Genomic DNA, 20,393 nt, shown 5'->3' on the forward strand with positions numbered 1-20,393 from the left:
CCGCGAATGTAAAATCAACCCTCTTTCCACGCAAACAATGAAGCGGTAGTGCGAAGCAACCGCACTGTACAAAGAGAGTACTGTCAAATCGGCAGTTTTCTGAAACTTACCTATGCCTCGCCAAAAAGAGCAAACGCAATTGGATGAGGCAAAATGTAGGCTCAGTCCCCGTATCCGTATTCCGGCGCAGTTTTCACTTGCAGTCCTGCAACACACCGATTCATTTAGGTGAGTGCGTAGAGACCCTTGTATCCTTGTATAAAACACTTTGCTCAAGTTTTACTTTCAGTTACTCTGCATCCCGTGTTCAGTGGCTTTCACAAGTAGTGCTTGGTCGCGAAACCTGCGCGTTCTTTCACGCATGTACTTCTCGCGCTGCAAATAACTTGTGACAGTGCTAGTGACAGATATTTGTGTAACATGAAAAGCGGCATATGGTTGAGCACACATCGTTACAAATGAACTCTTACACAATTTTATTATTTATTGATTTTTCGAACAATACAAAAGCATTGCCCGCGGTCAGGACAAAAGGAGGTGGTTAGCCCCCTGACGTGGTCCTGCTCGCGCTGGGCGCACCAGTAGAATAGAAACAATAGAAATCATTATAATAACAATAGAAATCATTGCAATGCGCACACATAAAATATATACATACACAAAAATATATACATACAAAAATAAAAATATAAAAAAGGACAAGAGAAATCATTGTAGTAACAATAGAAATCATGGCAATGCGCACACAAAAAGCATATATACATACACAAAAATATATACATACAAATAGTATGAGAGACTGTAGCTCACCCTACCGTGGAGAAAGTGCATTATCCTAAGTGTTGAAGAGGGACCGAATTTTCATTTTGAAATTTTTAGAGTTTGTGCACGATCGTGCCAGTTCAATTATTGCAGGGTGCTCATTACATAATTTCATAATTTGGAAGTCTATTGCTTGCATTTCCATAGTTTGTGCGTGCTCTTTCCACAACTATGGGGTTTACGAAGGTCGTGACCGGTGTTCCTGCTTAAGTAGCGACGGCTAAATGAACCCCAGTCTCCCGATACTTCGCAATATATGCACATCGACAATTTGATTTGTAAATCATGGCAAGCGCACACAGTATTGTGGAATTCTATACTTTAACATGAGAGCTGATGCATCTACATTATACCCCGAATGAAGTAGTCTAACTGCTTTCCTCTGTAAAGAAGAAAGCTTTCATTATCGGTCTTAATTCCTGTTCCCCACATTAACGAACAGTAACTAAAATGAGAATGGACTATGGAAAAATACAATTCCTTCTTTAAGTTAGTTGTTAAAAGTTACGTAAACGGTTACGTAGACTTCGCTACCTTCATCCTTACATTGTTCACGTTTATTGACCAACTTAAGTTTGATTGAAAAGAAACGCCTAGAAATGAATGATCATGTACTAGATCTAGTTGCGAATCGCCGTCGTATAATTTCATAATGTAATCTACTTCTTATTCTTAGGATAGAAAAGCATGAACTTTGTCTTTTTAACATTTATTTTTAGTTTATTAGAAGATACCCAGAGATTAAGCTCATTCAACCAGTTCTTTGACATCGCCTCTAGCTCTTCAAATCATTCCCAGAAAAGAAAACACTTGTATCGTCAGCATACATTATTACCTCCCCAGTGAAAGGGATATTAACAATATCGTTTACGTATGTTATAAATAATAGAGGGCCCTGGACAGAGCCTTGGGGCACACCATATTAATTACAGTTTTTTCAGATTGAGCATCCTGAAGAGAAATGTACTGTAGTCGATTGTGCAAATAACTACGGATAAGATTTTGTGCTTTACCTCTAAAGCCGTATGCTTCAAGTTTACGGAATAAAATTTCGTGTTTGATGGAGTCGAATGCTTTTGGAAATCTAGATATATACCAACTGTAAATAACCTGTTTTCAATATTTTGGATGATTTTATCTTTTATTCGTACAAGTGCCTTTTCTGTAGACTTTCCCTTTTGAAATCCGAACTGCTGCTCTACAATAACATTTTTCGCTGATAAAAAATTTATTAAATCGCGTGCACAAGACTTTCTCTGCAACTTTAGAAAATATTGATAGTACAGATATTGGTCTAAATTACCCAACTCGTTACACTTTCCGCCTTTATGAAGTCACACGAGCAATTTTTAGCTTATCAGGATATATACCAGATGATATCATTTCATTAAAGATGTGCGTTAATGGCTTTGCAATGTCATGTGCCACGGCCTTAACTGGTGAAGCTTTTATGCCGTCTTCTCCGGCAGCTGATTTGTTTTCAAGAGAATAGAAATGATTTCATCTTCTGAAGTGGGACTAAGAAATAGAGCGTCTTTCACAGCTCTATGCACGTACGTCATATAACTTCGTTCTGGTTGTACAGTATGGAGGGGTTCGGCAGCTCCAACATGATAAAGTAATGTTTAACAAGTTTGCTAAAGAATCTCCAGAATACCTCACGCCATCAACTTCTAATTCCGGTGGTACTCCTGATGAAGGGATACTTGTCAATTCACGAAAGACCTTCCATGTCTTACAACTGTTTTGGGCGACGCTTTCAAACTTGCGTTCAAAAAGGCAAGTTTGGCCTTCCTTAGGTCAACATTCAACCTATTTCTAAACTTCTTAAATTCCTGTAATATTTGAAGATCGCGTGTTTTTAGAAAATTAGCAAATAATTTTTCTTTTTGTTTAATACGATAATAAAGTTCGCTCGTGATCCATGCCTTCCGGGCCTTTCTGTGCTTCACTACTGTTGTTACAGGAAAAGCAGCATTATAACTGTGCTGTAATTTTGATACAAAATTTCATATGATCTAGACGGATTTTGCTCGGAGTATACGTCTTCCCAGTTTGTGCTGACGACTAGAGACTGAAATAAAGTGATGCTGCGCTGTTTATGCGTCTCGTAGTGAACTTTTCTGCATGGAACAATTGTGGGTTGGAAAAAATTGCAAATATGGATAAATGATCACTAATATCTGAACCTAGGACACCAGAGCAAGTTTCAGCCTTTGGCACATTGTAAAGCATAAGTCAATAAGCGTAGCACACTGTGAAGTAACACTGGTGGCCTGATGAATTAGGTTATCGCAGTTATTCGCAAGCATAACTTCAAGTAACTGAAATTTTGCTTGATTATCGGTAAACTGATGTACATTAAAATCACCACCATAATAACGTTCCATTTATTAGCATTCACAACTAATAACCTACATTATCAGCCTATGCGCAAAACCTCTGGAGCCCCCTAGCATGCTTCTGTATGCTGCACAATATCTTGCACAGTGATCATGTCTGACTGCATAAAACTTGCGCGTTGCTATCGTTCGGCACGATCCCCAACTTTCTGTTATTGCAACATTTCCATTGTATTCGACGCTTCTAAACACAATGAATGCGTGACGCGAATAGCATGTATATTCCAGGATTATTTACGCGAGGTACCGCGATTACGGTTGAAAGTATACCGTTGACACTCGTATGAAATAGAAAAGCGTTCCAGTATAAAACAATCCTTTATTAATACCCGGGGTTTCAAGTGCCAAAACAACGATATGCTTATGAGGCATAAGCCGTAGTAGAAGGCTCCGGAAATTAGACAATCTGGTGTTCTTTAACGTGCACCTAAATGTAAGTACATGGACCTCTAGCAATTCGCCTCCCTCAAAATTCCACCTCCGCGGCTGGGATCAAACCCACGTATTTTCTGGTCAGCAGCAGTCACCGTACAACCACAGTACTACCGCGGACCGCCAGCTGTGCGCCAGTTCACCCACCAAATTGTTCAATCTTGTAGGTGGTGCTTCTGGCTAATGAATTCTGCACCACCACAAGAACGTGACGATCTCCGTAGAACCCAACAGTGAATGATGCAAGTTGACAATAAATGTTAAGAGAACAACACAGCCAAGAATCGAGATAGCGAGAATCTTTTCCAGAAAATTACTTGTGCCCTGTGATCACCACATAGAAAAAACTACCTTAGTTACCAGTCCTGCGAAAGTACATGCCTAACAAATATGAACGATATCTGCGATGTACATGCTCTTGCATTACATAAATTTATTCGATGTGTGCGACAAATACTGGCACCAAGCTAAGGGTCCAACAACGGCTGGCTCGTCGTTGACCCACACAGTTTGATGCAGAATTACCAGTAAACTAGACGCTAGATGCTGATCTAAATATGCGTGTTGGCTGAACGTACGTGCTGCGCTGAAGGCGCGAGATTGGCGAAAAACAAAGCGCGCGCGTGTGCGCGATTGTGTGTGCGTGCGTGTCCGTGTGTGTTCAACTTCAATAATAGATGATTTAGAAGTGACTAATACCTTTCAAAATGTGTTATTTTCAGGAAGTTTTATTTGCTGAATGAAATCTTCGTCTTCGTTTAAGCCTTGACCAAAGCCAGCCAACAATTATCGCGGACCGGTATACAGTATATAATCTGACTGTCTTTATACGGCAACTGTGGATGCATTTTTCGATGGTGCCATGACCACGCTTTCGTAAACTCGCATAGACGGTGGTGCCAGAATGTAATATTGCAGGAATTTCTATACGATCGCATCAGCGTATTCTCAGACATGTGATTGCGGGAGATTAATTATCTCCCGCAAACGCGTTGTCGAATTACAGCAACCTGCGACACCCGGTTTGGGGACGTCGGTTTAAGGAACTGTTCGGACATTTAGGCGCGCTTTCCTTGTTCTTCCTGCTTCTGATAAATGGATTGATAATAGCCGTTGCACGTTAAACGCAACCACACGTTTGCGGGACGTGGCAGTGCGCTTCCCACAAAGACTTAGTTTAATGCACGTCAACGCAAACGTCGACAAGATCGATTAAAAGTTGGATGCTATGAGCGTTGTATTGATAACGACGCTGTGACCTGTGAACAACCAAGCTCGATTTCAAATTGCACATAATTCTTTGCCTACCGGGAATAACGATCAGCTCCCACAGAAAAAAAATGTATCTTCAAATAAATTTTCTGCATAAATAAATAAAATTTCTGCATTTTACGGCCGAGTAACCTTGGTTTTTACGCTATTTTGCTTTCCTCCGTTCTCTCTATATTTCTGCCACCAATCTGCGCACCGTGCTGTTTCGACCTCTATCGAGGTCATGTTCACCTTCCTCGGACTGCCTTAAAACCCAGGGCTTCACCTAGCTCCTGCCAGAACGTACACCTGGGGCGCTATTTTGTACGCGTTCTAGCATAGAACGGGGAGGAGGATCGAACAAAAGGACAAGGGGAAGCCACACGGGATTGGTCGAGGCTAGTGTGACGGTCAAGACGTGAGAATAGCCACAAGTTTTGCTTAGAACGGGGAGGAGGTGTTGGAACAGTCTCCGCAAATGACTTGGGTTGGATCCAAACGAAAGCGGAGGAATGGCGTTCCCGCGCATCTCTCTACCGCGCGGACAGTTTACGAAAATGGCGTCTCCGTTCTCGTTCCATGCCATTTTGCAGAAACGAACCCGACGAAGCCCCGAGGTAGAAGGTGCGTTTGAGGTGATGACTGAAGAGGCGTACTTGGTGACGGGGCCCTCGCTCTTCAGCGCGTCGGACAGCTCGCCCCACAGCCGACGCCTGTCCGCTGCCGTAAATTCGTGCGTAAACTCGCTAGCTCGTACGGCCAACTCTCGATGCTGTTCCATAAACGAGAGCAGCAACTCTCTCTGATTGTAGGGAACGCGCGGACCTCGTAAGTGCGTGTGCTGCGACATTTCGACAACTGAATAACGGTTCCAATCGTCGCGCCGTTTGAATTTTACAAGTACACTAATACTAGAACCACTGGATCGTGGTGGCCAGCGCCACCACCGAACGCCTCGTGAAACTGCGACACCCCCTGGCGCTATGTCAAGACATTAACACAAGTTAATTGTTAAGGTCGCCGAGCTCTTCAACTTTAAGCTGCGAGAAACAATGCCTCTGAATATTGATGTTCAGGTATAATAATTATACATTTATTTATGCATTGGATACATTCCTGAATTCCCCAGCTCGCCTATTGGCTGTGTGCTCCCGCTTGTCCTTTTGTTCGATCCTCCTCCCCGTTCTATGCTAGAACGCGTACAAAATAGCCCCCCTGGTGGATGTCTTCAGAGTCAAAACATGCTCCGTCGTCTCCATATTCACACAAGTAGAGTCTCAACGAAAAAAGCTTAGCAGAAGTGGCCGGTGGCCGGAGCCACAAAATCGCGACACGCGGCGCTGTTGATGACGAGCACGCCGATAGTGAGATTGCCAAGCACTTTCCATTTTCCGAAGCAGGGGTGGCCTATGGACCGGCGGAAAGCAGCCCATCTTGCTGTTGGCCCACCCGTGTCCATATGCGTAGCCACCATTGCTTATCGGCAGAGGTGGCTACGTACTTGCTTTTTTCGCTGGAGCTGCGAGCAACCATATGTCTCTATCGCAGTTGCCCCGAAAAGCTGTTTGTTGGAGCGCTTTCTGCCAGCCACCCCTGCTTTGGAAAATGCAATGTGCTTGGCACTCTCGATATCTGCGTGCTCGAGAAAAACGGCGTCGCGTGTCGCAATATGGCCGCTCCGGCAACCAGTCACCTGTGTCAATCTTTTTCCGTTGAGATTGTACGTACATGTGTCGTCTTTATTACTGAACATCGCTTTATAGTATCGCGTTCTAAGGTAGTCGGTCGTTGTTGCAAATACATTATTGCGCTTCCCTCGACATCATGTTAACATATCTAAAAACAAGCGCCCCCAACAGGTGCATTGTGCCAAACAACTTCACGCCTATGCAATTCATCATACCAACCATTCGTAGTTTCTATTAGGACATGTATCGTTAGCCCTACAGACGCCGGAGTCACCGAACGATCTCGGAATGTGGATGCGCTCATAAGTAACGTTTCGCGCTACAAATGGACAAATTTTATGATGGAGACCCCGGCTTTTATGGGCGCGCAGGCGTGTTGATAGAAAAGCCGCCATTCTAGTCAGCAACGATACTCCTAACGGCTTACAGAGGGTGGTACGGTAGCTAGCTTTTTTTTCCCCTATGGTTGTACAGTACGGCTCATCTAACAGCGGTTGTGCTTCATGTTGTGCTTCATCGTCATGAGTGCTCCGGGCCCCAAAATCTTCGGGCGCTCGTTCACAGCAGCGTTTTAACTGCGCGCCGGAACGGTGGGAGTTTCTGAACTAGTGGTGCGGTGCGGCATTGGCGACTGCACATCGTGAACAAAGCCAATCAACGACGGTTTCGCGCGGGCCAAAGTCGGGAAGTTTTACGGCGCTTGTGGCATACGCGACAGAACTACGCAATATCTTCGTGCCTTCGTTTCTAAAGTTTGACAGTTTTCTCATTTCTTTTTGACGTGCAGAAGTGACAATCTCCTTTGAAATAAAACATGCGCTCGCTTTTGAACCAGAATATCGGTGAAAGTTTCAACGAAAGGCCTACTGTAACGACGTCAGCGTTTGATTTACCTACCCCACCCTAACCAAGTCGCACCATTAGCATTTGTCGCGTTTTAGATTCGCCCGGTCGAATGATTCTAAACTTCGAACACTAGCTGTTTGAAAGTCGAATCAAATTAATCGATTATGTATTATTCGATTAGAATTTGAAACTCATATATTCGCACATCGCTAATTATTCATCGTAGCGAGCCTTTCCAGTCACCGTAGTGCTGCGAGCGCAGAACGCGAACGGTGAGCGCAAAACCCTATTCTAATTCTCGCGAAAGCAAGCACAAGCAAAGCGTCTTGATGCCCGAAACTTTTAGGACCATTATTTTTATAACTGATAAAGGAAGGGAAAACGCCGTCACCATAACTGGCGCTTAAGCGGGAGACATAGGCGCCGCCATGTTTAGCAGCGCTAATTATTAGGGTATGTAAACATCACACGTGAAAATACCTAACGCACACACTAACGTAACGTACACACACCAAAGAAACTTGTACACATCAGTGCTTAGGGTATGAAGTCATCCAAGCCGCAGCAATAGCATCGCTCCGAATTGCCACGAAAACGCGTTTCGCGCATATTTTTCTTGCGAAGTGTTTTGAACTGGGATCAAAACAAATGATGAAGTACGCAGCCGATTCCATAAAAGCGCTAACTACCCATCGTGCTGTGCATAATCATTGCACTCACGTGACGCTCAGCGCGTCGAACAGTTCTGATAGCTCGGATGTGCCAATGCGACAACTGCTCTAATAGACGAGGAATCGATTTACTGTGCCACGAGCTATGACAGCCTGCAAAAGCTATACCAATGAACGCTGTCGCCTCATTTATCGCATTAGACGAAAGAAAAATGTGGAACCCACCTTTGTTGTCGTCAGTGATGCCGTCAGTCGGCCCTCCCATGTCGGCAACGGCTACCTGAAGAAGCATTCGGGCTGTGATCCACGCCTCGCGGCTCGGAATAATCGAATGCCGAATGCGCGCAGGCGCTGGCCCGAGCCGCACGAGCGCATGCGCTCGAGCCAACGCGTGTCTCCACGAGCGCTGGCACGAGCGCTGGCCCGAGCCAGCGCGTGGCTCGGACCAGCGCGTGTCTGTACTTGACGATGATGATAATGGTCACTCATACTTCGAGTTTCAATAACCCCTTTCGTCAACTCCAATAAAAAATATTCACAACGCTTGGTCAGTTACCAAACCAGACCATTTTATGATGCCGTAAATGTTAACGTTATTTTATTACAGCATTCCGCCATATACATTTGAAAATGCATTCTGCCTCTGGCACCAAGCAACACTGGCTGTCCCACCCACACAGTGTCTTAGAATTACCTACAAGGAATATTGGTGCGGGACGCTGTTGTCCAACGACAATTCTTCGACACAATCAGCGAAGTGGCACCGTTCTCGGAGAGCATCAACACCTTAAAAGTGTTTAGCACGCCATAGTGCTTCAATCAAGCTGTTGAAGTTTGAGTTCCAGCCGTGCCGAGCGTCCGCGAAATTGGCGAAGCGGGTGAGGGCAAAGCGAAGAGAGGGGAAAGCAGAGCAGAGCAAGGCATTAGCTAAGAGAGGTATGAGAGGAGCAGCCGAGCAGGGCCGCCTTTCAGTCCTCTCGGGTTGGGTTCGGGTTGGGCGGGTAAAGAAGGATTGAGCTGCATGCCCATACCATGTGGCAGGTATCAGCCATCTCAATAGTGGCAGAGATCGAAAAAGGAAGAGTCAAATTGTTTGAGCTCTGCCGGGCACAGTAGCGTATTAGTGAATAGCCGGAGAATTCTCTCATCCGCCTTCTTGAACCCTTGCAGGACGCAGGAAAGCGGTGGTGGGAGTCCCAATAATGGTTTTTTACATATTTAAAAGTGAGGAGGGGAGAGTTTTCTTCTGAATCAGAAGGGTCACCGGTGGGCGAGGCTGAGGCCTGAGGAATGAGTGCGCGGGCGGCAGCGTGCGCTGCCTCTTTGCCTGCCAGGCCCTGATGGCCGGAAGTCCAGATTAGTGTGCGGGGAGAGGGGTAACGTAGCCGCGGACAGGGTCGAATAATATTGTTCGAGTGAGTCTCTCTCGAGTTGAAATTAAAACGAGTGTATCTAGAATGCTGAATGTTAGTTCTGCTGTGCGACAGGGAAATGTGTTGGGGCCACTATTATTCATAATATATGTAAATGATTTAGTACAAGCAATCCCTGACTCAGTGTCTTTTAAACTTTTTGCGGATGATTGTGTTGTGTTTAAAAACATAACCTGCTCTATTAGACCATAATCTATTACTGCAAACTCTACGCAACATTCAGTGCTGGTGCGCAGCGTGGGACATGGAATTAAGCGCTGATCAAAAGAGTGCTCATAAATATAACACGGAAAACTAATCCTAGTGTGTTTACCTACAATATCAATGGCTCCCCCATTCAATCAGTAACACAGTATAAGTATTTAGGGACAAAGGCGTGCGCAGAGGGGGGCGCTAATAACCTAAGAGGGGGGGGGGGCGCAAAATCTGCCCCATACATTGACTTAGTAGGGTGGGGGGGGGCGCTGTGATGAACCTTTGCCCCCGGAACTCTAAAAATCAACTCCTCTTTCCACGCACCATTGAAAGCGGTATTGCGAAGCAACCTGCACTGTACAAAGAGAGCACTGTCAAATGATAGTTTTCTGAACTTACCTCTGACTCGCCAAAAGAGCAAACGCGATTGGATGGGACAAAATGTAGGCTTGGTCCCCGTATCAGTATTCCGGCGCAGTCTTCACCTTGCAGTCCTGCGACATCCGATTCATTCTGGTTGAGTTGCTGAGAGACCCTTGTATCCTTGTATAAACACTTTGCCCAAGTTTTACTTTCAGTGACGCTGCATCCCGTGTTCAGCGGCTTTCACAAGTAGTGCTTGGTCGCGATACCTGCGCGTTCTTTCACGCATGTACTTCTCGCGCTGCAAATAATTTGTGACAGCGCTAGTGACAGATATTTGTAATAACTATGAAAAGCGGCATATGGTTGAGCACACATCGTTACAAATGAAATCTTACACAATTTACAACTAATACGCTGTATCATCAGTCTGCGCGAAACATCTGAAGCCCCCTAGCATGCTTCTGTATGCTGCACAATATCGAGACACGCGCTTGTTAAAATCTTTCACAGTGATCATGTCTGACTGCATAAAACATGCGCACGCAATCGTTCGGCACGATCGCCCACTTTCTGTTATTGCAACATTTCCACTGTATTCGACGCTTCTAAACACAATGAATGCGTGACGCGAATAGCCATCTGCATTCCAGATTTATTTACGCGAGTTACAGCGATTACGGTTGAAAGTATTCGGTGGACACACGTATGAAATACAAAGCGTTCCACTATAAAGCAATCCTGTATTAATACCCGGGGTTTCACGTGCCAAAACCACGATATGCTTATGAGGCAAGGCGTAGTCGAAGGTTCCGGAAATTTAGACCATCTGGTGTTCTTTAACGTGCACCTAAATGTAAGTACATGGACCTCTAGCAATTCGCCTCCCTCAAAATTCCACCTCCGCGGCTGGGATAAAACCCGCGTATTTCCGGTCAGCAGCAGAGCACCGTACAACCACTGTACCACCGCGACAGCCCGCTGGATGCAAGTTCACCCATTAAATAGTTAAATGTGTTAGCTATGTAACCTGCTATGCTACCATGATGACAGCATTCGGATAGCGAAAGGAGTAACCCTGAATCTGCCTTGAACGAAAGAAGAGAATCCTAAGGGCTCGTTCCTTTTGTTTGATAAAACCTTAATGAGAGGCAACAGATAATGAAGCCAAGGAAGGTATAGGGGACGTTAATTGTACTGTTTTAACTGTACTGTAGTAATTATATAAACGTGAATAAAGTGAAGTGGACGAAAAGAAAACATCCTGCCGGCAGGGACCGAACGTGCAACCTTCGGATAAGGCGCCCGATGCTCTACCAATTGACCTACGGAGGCGGTCGTCCCCTCGTCCACTTTATCGGGTATTTATGTGCACGCAGACCTGGGAGTGTTTGCGGCACTCGCCGCCATGACGGCGAGTGTGCGACTTGCGTTTCTGAATGCTCGTATTTCCTAGGTGAGGTTAATTAACGCCCGAGCAATGTGCGGCACAATCCTTAGAGCTTCGACAACGTGCGCCAGTAAGAATAACCAATGTAATCAATACTTGGTCACTACAAAGGGCTTGAAAAGCGAGGTTGGAAAGTTGCGAGGCCGTTCCCAATAGACTGCTGTAAATGAAAACCTACCTGGCCTTGCGGCACCAGGTGTCCAGTGTCGCATATGGGCAGGCGAGGCCTTCACCAAGCCGGTGGTCGGATAGCACCCCCGATTGCAGTAGGAAAATCAGTACGGACAGGTGGCCCACCTGTAGGCCTGTCACCTCCTCCTGCCACACGAACAGCAACTGCGTTTTTTTAACGCAAACATCAATGGTCAAGCTTGTCAACACCAAAGCACTGAAATATATTCCCCTAAGAGGGCAGCGAAACAAGGATCAAAAGGCGTAGTGAATGAACGCCTACATAGGCCTACAATGCACATGCTTTGGTTTTTTTGTTACTAGCAAACAAGCCTTGTTTTGAGACATGACTAAAAAACGCGGTCGCAATAGTTAACAGCAAATCTGTTCGTTGAAAACCACATTGGGCATCAAAAAATTGTAACAGTATACATAATGCACCTCTCAGAAAACAGTCCTAAAATTTCTCTCAAGCTTTTCCTCACTAGCGCGCTACTTGTCTGCCAACTGTTGACGACAGCAACAGTCGAGACACAATCGGCTGACATAGCAATGGTACGTCTCTTTTCCCAGTTTCAAGTCATGTACATATCCGCCCAATTAAATCTTCCTATTTGTGGACATTTGTGTTCAGCCCGGCTTATGATTTCTGCCTTGGCACGAAACGGGTAAGCAGTGGCATTGTAATCAAACCTTAATGACTACAAAGAGCTTGACAACCGAGGTTCTGTAAATGAAAACCCACCCGGCCTGTTGAATCACGTGTTGAGGATCGCATACGGGTAGGCGAGCCCTTTACCAAGCTGTTGGTCGGATAGCGCCCCCGATTGCAGTAGGAAAAGCAGTACGGACAGGTGGCCCACCTGTAGGCCCGTAACTTCATGCCAAATGCACAGCAACTGCGTTTTTTTACAGCAAACAGCCGTGGTCAAGCTTGTCAAACAACACCAATGCACTGGGTGGTCAACACTGAAATATATGCCCCTAAGAGAGCAGCGAAACAAGGGACAAAAGGAGTAGTGAATGAGTGCCTACGTAAACGCGTTGCAATAGTTAAAATATATTTTCGCTGAAAACCACATTAGGCATCAAAATATTGTTAACAGTATAATGCACCTCCCAGGAAACAGTCCTTTCCTCACTAGCTTTTCCTCACTAGCGGGTACTTGGCTGCCAACATTTTACGACCGCAACAGTCGAGACAATCGATTGGCACAGCAATGGTACTACCGCGCTTAGTATGAGCTGCAACATGCGAGCGCGTGGCTGAGCGCTCTGCAAGGTTGTAAGTGGCGCCGATCATGGCATATTTTTGAGTTATCGGGAGAGAGTTTGGCTGTCCCTGCGAGTGCGCATCGCCTCCATTTGCTTTCACGACCCGTGACGGCTTCATCGACCGCCATGCCGCGCGCCTCTCACCGACGGGGCCTTCGCCGCCTCGTCACCGACGTGTATCGTGCCCCTGGCTGAATCGTGGTCCCGTCCGTCAACTCCTGCGACCGGCTCCCCATCTTTCCTCTGTTCTTCTATCCGTCGTTCTTGCCGACCATATTTCACTTTCTTTTTCTTTCTACTTCTCTTTTATTCCCACCTTACCCCCACCGCTATAAGGCACTGCGCCGTGCTCCCGTAAGGGCTGCAGAAATTAGGTGTCTTCTTTTTTCCTTACGAACCACTACCACCACCTCGACGCCCTCGTTTTGCCCTGCGGTGATAGCAGCTTCGAAAATAATAACTTCGATGTTGAAAGCAAGCAAGTGGGGGCGATGCGCGCTCGCAGGCACAGCCAAACTCTATCTCGATAACTCGAAAATATGCCATGAACAGCGCCACTGTACAACCTTGCGAAGCACTCGGCCACGTGCTCGCGTGATGTAGCTCATACTGAGCGCGATAGTACGCCTGTTTTCCCAGTTTCCTGTCATGCATATATTCGCCCAATTAACTCTTCCCATTTGTGGAATGTTCAGCACAACTTATTCTGCCTTTGCACGAAACGGGCAAGCACTGGAAGTTGACAGTCGGGAATAAGAGAATAGTAAATCTCTCTGGGATTTTCGGTCTGATGCAAGGCACTACTACGTCCAAGAACCATGAGCAAGCATGTGCATGTTCCTTGATAAGGCTTGTCCAATGTAATTTGTTTCCTTAATATCACAATCTCAACTTTTCTAATTTGACATTTTCTATGGGTGGACAAGGTTGTGCCTAAGAAAGAAGTGGGCTCCTCGACGCAGTCTCTTTTAGCCTACCTTATTTTAAGCTAAGTTAAATATGTGTTCGCGCTCGTACGTTGCCGCTGTTGTGGTGTTGCAGGTCTTTTTTGTTTTTTGAAGCGACGGTGACTGGGAATGTTTGACGAGGCAAGCTAATCCAGATGGTGTAAAGCGAGGGACTACTGCAAAACACGATTACAGTTTACGTATAAGTATAAGGTTATTTACACGTATGTTTGTCGTCACCCCGAAATGCCGGGACATCTTTCTGTATTAAAAACCCATTGTGTTAACTACAATATAAAATGTTCACAACGATTGATCAGTTACCAAGCCTGCGTATTTCATGATCCAGTAAAAGTTGACGATATCATAACCTACAGGCTTTCGCCATGTACATTTGAAAATTCATTCTTCGCGAGTGACAAATTCTGCAACTAAGCAACACTGGCCGTCGCACCTATAGTGTCTTACAATTACCTAACAGGAAAATTGGTAATGGACGGTATTCTATGATGAAAATTCTTCGACATGGTGACCGAATAGGCAACGTTCTCGGTGAGCCTCAACACCTTGAAACGCCTAAACACGATGCTGACCACCTATCCTTGCGTGAATATTGAGGACTTGCACTTGGTGCTTCAATGCACCAGTCAAGGACGTATTTCTAATGTGTTTATGCGATATCTGCTTAATACGATTATTTCGACGAGTGAGTGCCAGGCCAAATCCTGTCCTGGATCCACATAAACGCAACTCAGCCTCGGAACCGCGCGCACGCCGTTAAATCATGCAGAGCCTATCTACTAAGGCCGGCCGCTACGACTCCGTGCAAAAGATCTGAATAAGCGATCTCACCTCAGTTATCGTACTAAACAATGGAAGCACACGGAACTCGGCTCTTTTTTCCATTTTCTCAAGAGGCCTTTAATTGTCCCGGATAGATATCTAAAAAAGCGTTCGGTTGCTCTGATCCTAGCATAGGCAGCATGGGTATGGGTGATTTTATGGGCAACGGCGATTAGTGAAGCATGCATAATGGACGCATACTGAACAAGTGGTGTAAAAATAAGAAAAAAAGACAATGGCTGAGTATGCGTGAAGGCTTTAGGCGACGACGAAGAAGAATCAAGCGCGAGAAAACACGGCGCAAGCAATGAGTGAAAGGGGGAAACAATATTGAGATTCCACTTTAGCCAACAAAGGGCCTTCGCAGTTCCTCGTCCGTATTGCATTTTTTTCATATTGGAAACAATGATATTTAGAAATAGCTTATTGGGGATTGCAAGAAGATATGGTGGCTATCACGTGAGCACTCTTGACTGACGATCACTTCACATTTCCATTCATCACTTGGAAGTAAAAAGTATCTCCGCAGTGTCCTATAAAAGTGAAAAGCAACGAGTGATACCACAGTGTACGCGTGAGCGCATAAACCGCACTCCAGGGGAGCTATTTTAACGCGACAGCGTTAAAGAGCTCGCGTCGCAGAAATTCCGGTGTCGGCGTCGGAGTCTTTGGTTGTGAGCGAAAAATCTTGTCCGTGACCAAAATATTGATAAAGCAAAAAATATTCAGTTCGAGTAAGAATCGAACGCATGCCATCTGCGTGGCAAGCAGGTGTTCTACCAAAGAGCCACGATATTGCTTGAAATAGCTTGGGAAAAAACACTATATGAATGTCATGTAGTGGAAGGAGTCTCCTTAACGCCCGTAATAATGCGTGGCAGAAGCGTAGGATCTCGCCAAGCCTCAAAGTATGTGAATTGCGCAAAGAGTGGGTGTTTTAAAGGGCCACCCATTACAAAGCGCTCAGACATTTATTCATCAGCTGCAAAAGCATAAACAAAGTGAGCAGCTGCGTAGGTTCGCGTGTTGCCTTACGGACGCTTAGTGGGCCCTTCGCCGATTCGCAAAAGAAAGAATTATGACGTAGTGGGCACTTTACAACTGCATTTGCAGTAGGCATTCGAGGATAGTTTGAAGCAGCCAATGTTAAAGGCACAGTCGGTCGTTTCCTCACGGCACGTTTGAGGCATGCTCCGAAAACCGGAGCCAGAGAAGGCGATGCGCGTTCTGCTCTTGAAGGCAAAGCGTTCTGTGATAGAACGGAAGGAACGAAACGTAACGAAAGGATGACATGGAGCCGCACGGGATTGGTCGATGCTCGTCTGACGGTCAGACGTGGGAATAGCAACCAGAAACGGCAGTGCTGTGAATAATTTCTAAAGGAACGGGCACAGAACGGACGGAGGCACCGTTCCATCCTGAATCAAAAGGTAAGCGCTAGGGTCGGAGAATCGAAAAGCCTGCTTTGTGTTTGGCTAACTGTAATCCTGCGCCAATAGTTTGCTAAAGTCCCAACCAGTCCCCCACCACCGACTGTGGATGGATGGATGGATGCTATGAGCATCACCTTTATACCGAGGCCGTTTTTTGTCGAGCGTGGAGGCGCACATGCGACCACGCTCCACAAAAAAAAAGAAAAAAAAGCTCGCTTCTTTTTAAGTTGGTCCATTGCCCTGCCATTTCGATTAAGTCAATCTTACCATAGAAAAAAAAAAACATTCACAGCCCAGCTTTCTGCCCCTTACGGCAGAGGCCATTCTATGGCCACCAATACTCCAACAGTCTCTTACTTATTTCTATTGCGAAAGTGTTCTGCTTACCATGGTTGTCCCTAAAACCCAAGGTTTTGCATAGGCTCGTTCAGAAACACACACCTGGGTAGATATCTCCGCATTCAATCAAAAAATGCTCCGTCGTTTCCTTAGCTTCCTCACAACATATACATTTTCCTTCTTTACTGAATCTCGCTTTATAACTACGCGTGCTAGGCGTTCTAAGGTACGTCTCGTGAGCTTGCCACACCATTTAGCGGCCAGTGAAGACTAACACAAATTGTTAAAGTCACCGCGCTTTTGAATTTCGACCTTTGAAAAACAATTCCTGCTAATATTGATGTTCAGCTATAATACTGCATTTCTTCATGCCTTGAAAACATTTCTGAATTCCCTCAGCTCACCTATTGGCTGTTCCCTCACGTCCTCTCGTGACGTTTCGTTCCGTTCTATCACATAACGCGTACAAGATGGCTGCTTAGAACCAATGTCCTACACATGCTGCCTTTGTTATCCTTAAGGCCTCGTTAAAGCTCGCACGTTTCTTTCACGCCCTGTATTTATTTGAAATTCTTAACAACGTTCTGGTATCATAACATTAAAGGGGTCGTGAACCACGTTTCCAAGTAATGATCTAATGACCTCAGTATCGGAGTTTACTGCCCCTCGAATAAATTGCCTCAAAAATTTTTCGAATCCGTCAAGAATGAGCGGAGTTACGGGGGTTCGGCGCACGCTTTGAGCGCTTTCTCTTTTCTCGTACCGACGAGCGCACTGGAAGCTACGCAGGGATGGATGGCACGGAGTAAAGAAGTTACGTCAGAGCGCGTAATGAAACGCGATCGCTCTCCCGCTGTGATTCGCGTGCGCGAGTGCAGCTACCGTGTACTGAGGAGTGCGGCGCTGGCAAGTGGCGGCACCCCGTGGCAAGAAGCGCATCTGATCCGAACGCCGCTCTCGACTTACGTCGGCTATCTGCCAATGAGGATGCTATGTCTTTTGGGACGCGGCGATGCAGATCGTGACGTCAACCTGCAGACGCCCCGCCCACTGACGAGAGTGACAACCGGCCTCTGTTTGAAAGAGGGCACCTGAGGAAACGGCAACTTCGCGCTCTGCTTGTGGCCTTTACGCGGCGCCCACGACTGTAATATTTGGCAGAGCAGTTCATAGCCGTGTCAGCTTTCCACAGGATGTGTTTTTTCAACAAGCCGAAGGGGTGCTTCATGACCCTTTTAAAGGGACTGTCTACCGTCCGTCATTGCTTTTCTGCTTTGTACAGCAATAGAAAGCGTACCGTCTGAAGTGTCCAACCTTGCAGCTTTTTCTCTAAAAAGCGAGTGGAAATTTTTAAAACAGAATTTTTCGATCTACGTTCCGTCTTCTTGCATTGGAGTGAAACATGTCCACAACCCTGATTGGTGGACGCGATGATGATTGTAGTGCCGGTAAAAATTAAAACCGAAAACACATGTGATTTCGATAGCATTACTTTATTGTTGCCGAACCTATTGTAATGAATGTAACAGCCGTTTTCAGCGCGCTACCGGTTAAATGAAGCCTTACTATACGATTACGAAACATTTGTTTTGCCGTGATCACAGTCTCTGCGCTTATTTTAGCACTGATGCCGCAATCCAAGCCAAGTCGAGTTATCAAAAAGAGACAATAAATGCGCGCCTTCACAGCGCAGCACATATGAGACATCCTAACAACAATACAGCGGCACAGTACGGCCAGCTCGGAGAGCCGCATGACATAGCGCATGAGTTGAAGCAGACAAAATCGAAGACGGCGCCGCAAGCAGCGCCATCGGGCGCCTTTTCGTATGCGTGAGAAAAAGAAAAGCAAAAAATTACTCTCTGACGCAATCGAAAAGTGTCTAAAGTGCGTAAAATACAATTTCAAGTTATACATGTTTGTTTTTAAGCAAAATGAGTCTACCTGCGAGAATCTCTTGTCCTACCAGTAGATTGAACCATATCGGCATTGGGTGACGCTAGCTGTAATTCTTTCACGATTTTCAACATCAAATTAAAAATATAACTCCTTTTTTATGGGGCAAAAGCATGCTCGTTGCCGCCGATGTGGCGAGCGATCTTCTCATTTTCACAACAATGAGAAAAAATTTTCCGGGCGGTAGACAGTACCTTTAATTCCATTTTCCACACAGCAGTGAAAGCGTCAGTACGAAGCAACCGGCACCATACAACGTTAGGGTGTGCTGTCGAACCACACCAAACGGTGTGTAGAATGACAGTTTTCTGTACGTAGCGAAGTCGCAGTCGTTCACGCCGCTGTCGTCTACTGTCTGAAGCGCATTAAAAATGGCTCGTAAAAGCAAATATAATAGGATGGAGTATCGGGCTGTGGTCCTGGTCCCAGTACCGCTACTCCAGTGTTCTTTCACGCATCTACTTTCTAGCGCTAAAATTGTCTCGTAATAACCCCATGGTTCTAAGTTTCGCGCAAACGCTGCGACAAGAATTTATAATAGCTTTATTAAGCTGCGCTACATGGCTGAGAAAACATCAATGTGCAATATCATTTAACGCTACAAATAAAATCTTGCGTATCTTCTGTTTATACGTAAAACTCATAAGCACTTAAGAGCTGCTTCTGCATGTTACAGGTACAATACAGACACGCATACTTGTACATCTTTTTCACAGCGACTATGTAGGACCCCCTAAAACTGCCGCAGGTTTTATCGCACTGCTCAAGCCACGTGTTGATATATTGGAACCGCTGCAATTTTAGCTACGCTTTTAAGCACAGCGCATGCGCGACGGGGAAGGTTGATTCATGAGATTTGTCGCACCAAATAAGCCAAAGGCTACGAGGGACGCCGAGCAGTGACGGGCTCCGGACAGCTTTGACTGACGTGCTTGCTCGCCAAGCTTCTTACGCTCGCGCCTTGTCCGTTGTCGGTGGCGTGCAACGTTTATAGATACTTTTTCAGTTTCCGAACTCCTCCTTTCGAGGCGGGCGCGATATGCTCCTAGGGAGTGTGGGGGCGCTGCAGTCCAACTTTGCGCCAAGTAAACAGCCGCACTCCACTCTCCGCTCGCTTCCCTGCCGTCGCAGTCGTGTCCGTGTTGGTGTTCGGTGGTGCCGTTTTTTTTTTAAATGCGAAGCATTTCTTAGCGAACTTCTGCGACTTTGAGCGTATCTATCTATCTATCTATCTATCTATCTATCTATCTATCTATCTATCTATCTATCTATCTATCTATCTATCTATCTATCTATCTATCTATCTATCTATCTATCTATCTATCTATCTATCTATCTATCTATCTATCTATCTATCTATCTATCTATCTATCTATCTATCTATCTATCTATCTATCTATCTATCTATCTAGCCACCTACGACTTTGTGCTCTCCTGGTCGCTTGGTTAATCGAATGTTCACCAAAATTGGTATGGCGTAACATGACTGTATGACGAACATACATGACAAGTCATAACATGAAAATCGTGACACGCATGTCATGTACATCATGATTTACATGCCACGTTCATGGTGCGCTGGCGGCCGGTTCGCTAGCTTGATCTACCCCGAAATTGGTATTGCGTGACGTGACTGTGTGACGAACATAAATAACACACGAGTTAACATGAAAATCATGACACGCATGTCATGTACAGCATGACTTACGTGCCACGCTCATGGTGCGCTGGCGGCCGTTTCGCTAGCTTTATATACACCAAAATTGGTATCTTGCGACGTGGCTGTGTAACGAACATTAATAACACGAGTTAATATGAAAATCATGACACGCATGTCATGTACAGCATGACTTACGTGCCACGCTCATGGTGCGCT

The 20,393-nt window shown here is 45.6% G+C and overlaps 1 protein-coding gene and 1 long non-coding RNA gene across 2 annotated transcripts in view; one reads left to right on the forward strand and one right to left on the reverse strand.

The window, feature by feature from the left end:
- Positions 1-20,393, forward strand: part of LOC119391089 (uncharacterized) — a 303,791-nt gene that overhangs the window by 201,589 nt on the left and 81,809 nt on the right. The gene's annotated exons all lie outside the window — the stretch shown is intronic.
- Positions 10,137-12,665, reverse strand: LOC119391062 (uncharacterized). Its single transcript, XM_049414317.1, has 3 exons — positions 12,470-12,665; positions 11,732-11,889; positions 10,137-10,234 (listed from the first exon to the last, which is right to left on the reverse strand). The coding sequence occupies exons 1-3, from the start codon at positions 12,605-12,607 to the stop codon at positions 10,222-10,224; spliced, it is 309 nt and encodes a 102-aa protein (XP_049270274.1). The 5' UTR covers positions 12,608-12,665; the 3' UTR covers positions 10,137-10,221.

This window comes from Rhipicephalus sanguineus, chromosome 1, assembly GCF_013339695.2.
Source record: "Rhipicephalus sanguineus isolate Rsan-2018 chromosome 1, BIME_Rsan_1.4, whole genome shotgun sequence".
Lineage (NCBI taxonomy): Eukaryota > Metazoa > Arthropoda > Arachnida > Ixodida > Ixodidae > Rhipicephalus > Rhipicephalus sanguineus.

Coding starts and splice junctions, on each gene's coding strand:
- LOC119391062 (XM_049414317.1), bottom strand. CDS start 12,607: ATGAAGTTACGGGCCTACAGGTGGGCCACCTGTCCGTACTGCTTTTCC. Junction 11,890..12,469: donor CACGTGATTCAACAGGCCGG/GTGGGTTTTCAT, acceptor AAAAAAACGCAG/TTGCTGTTCGTGTGGCAGGA.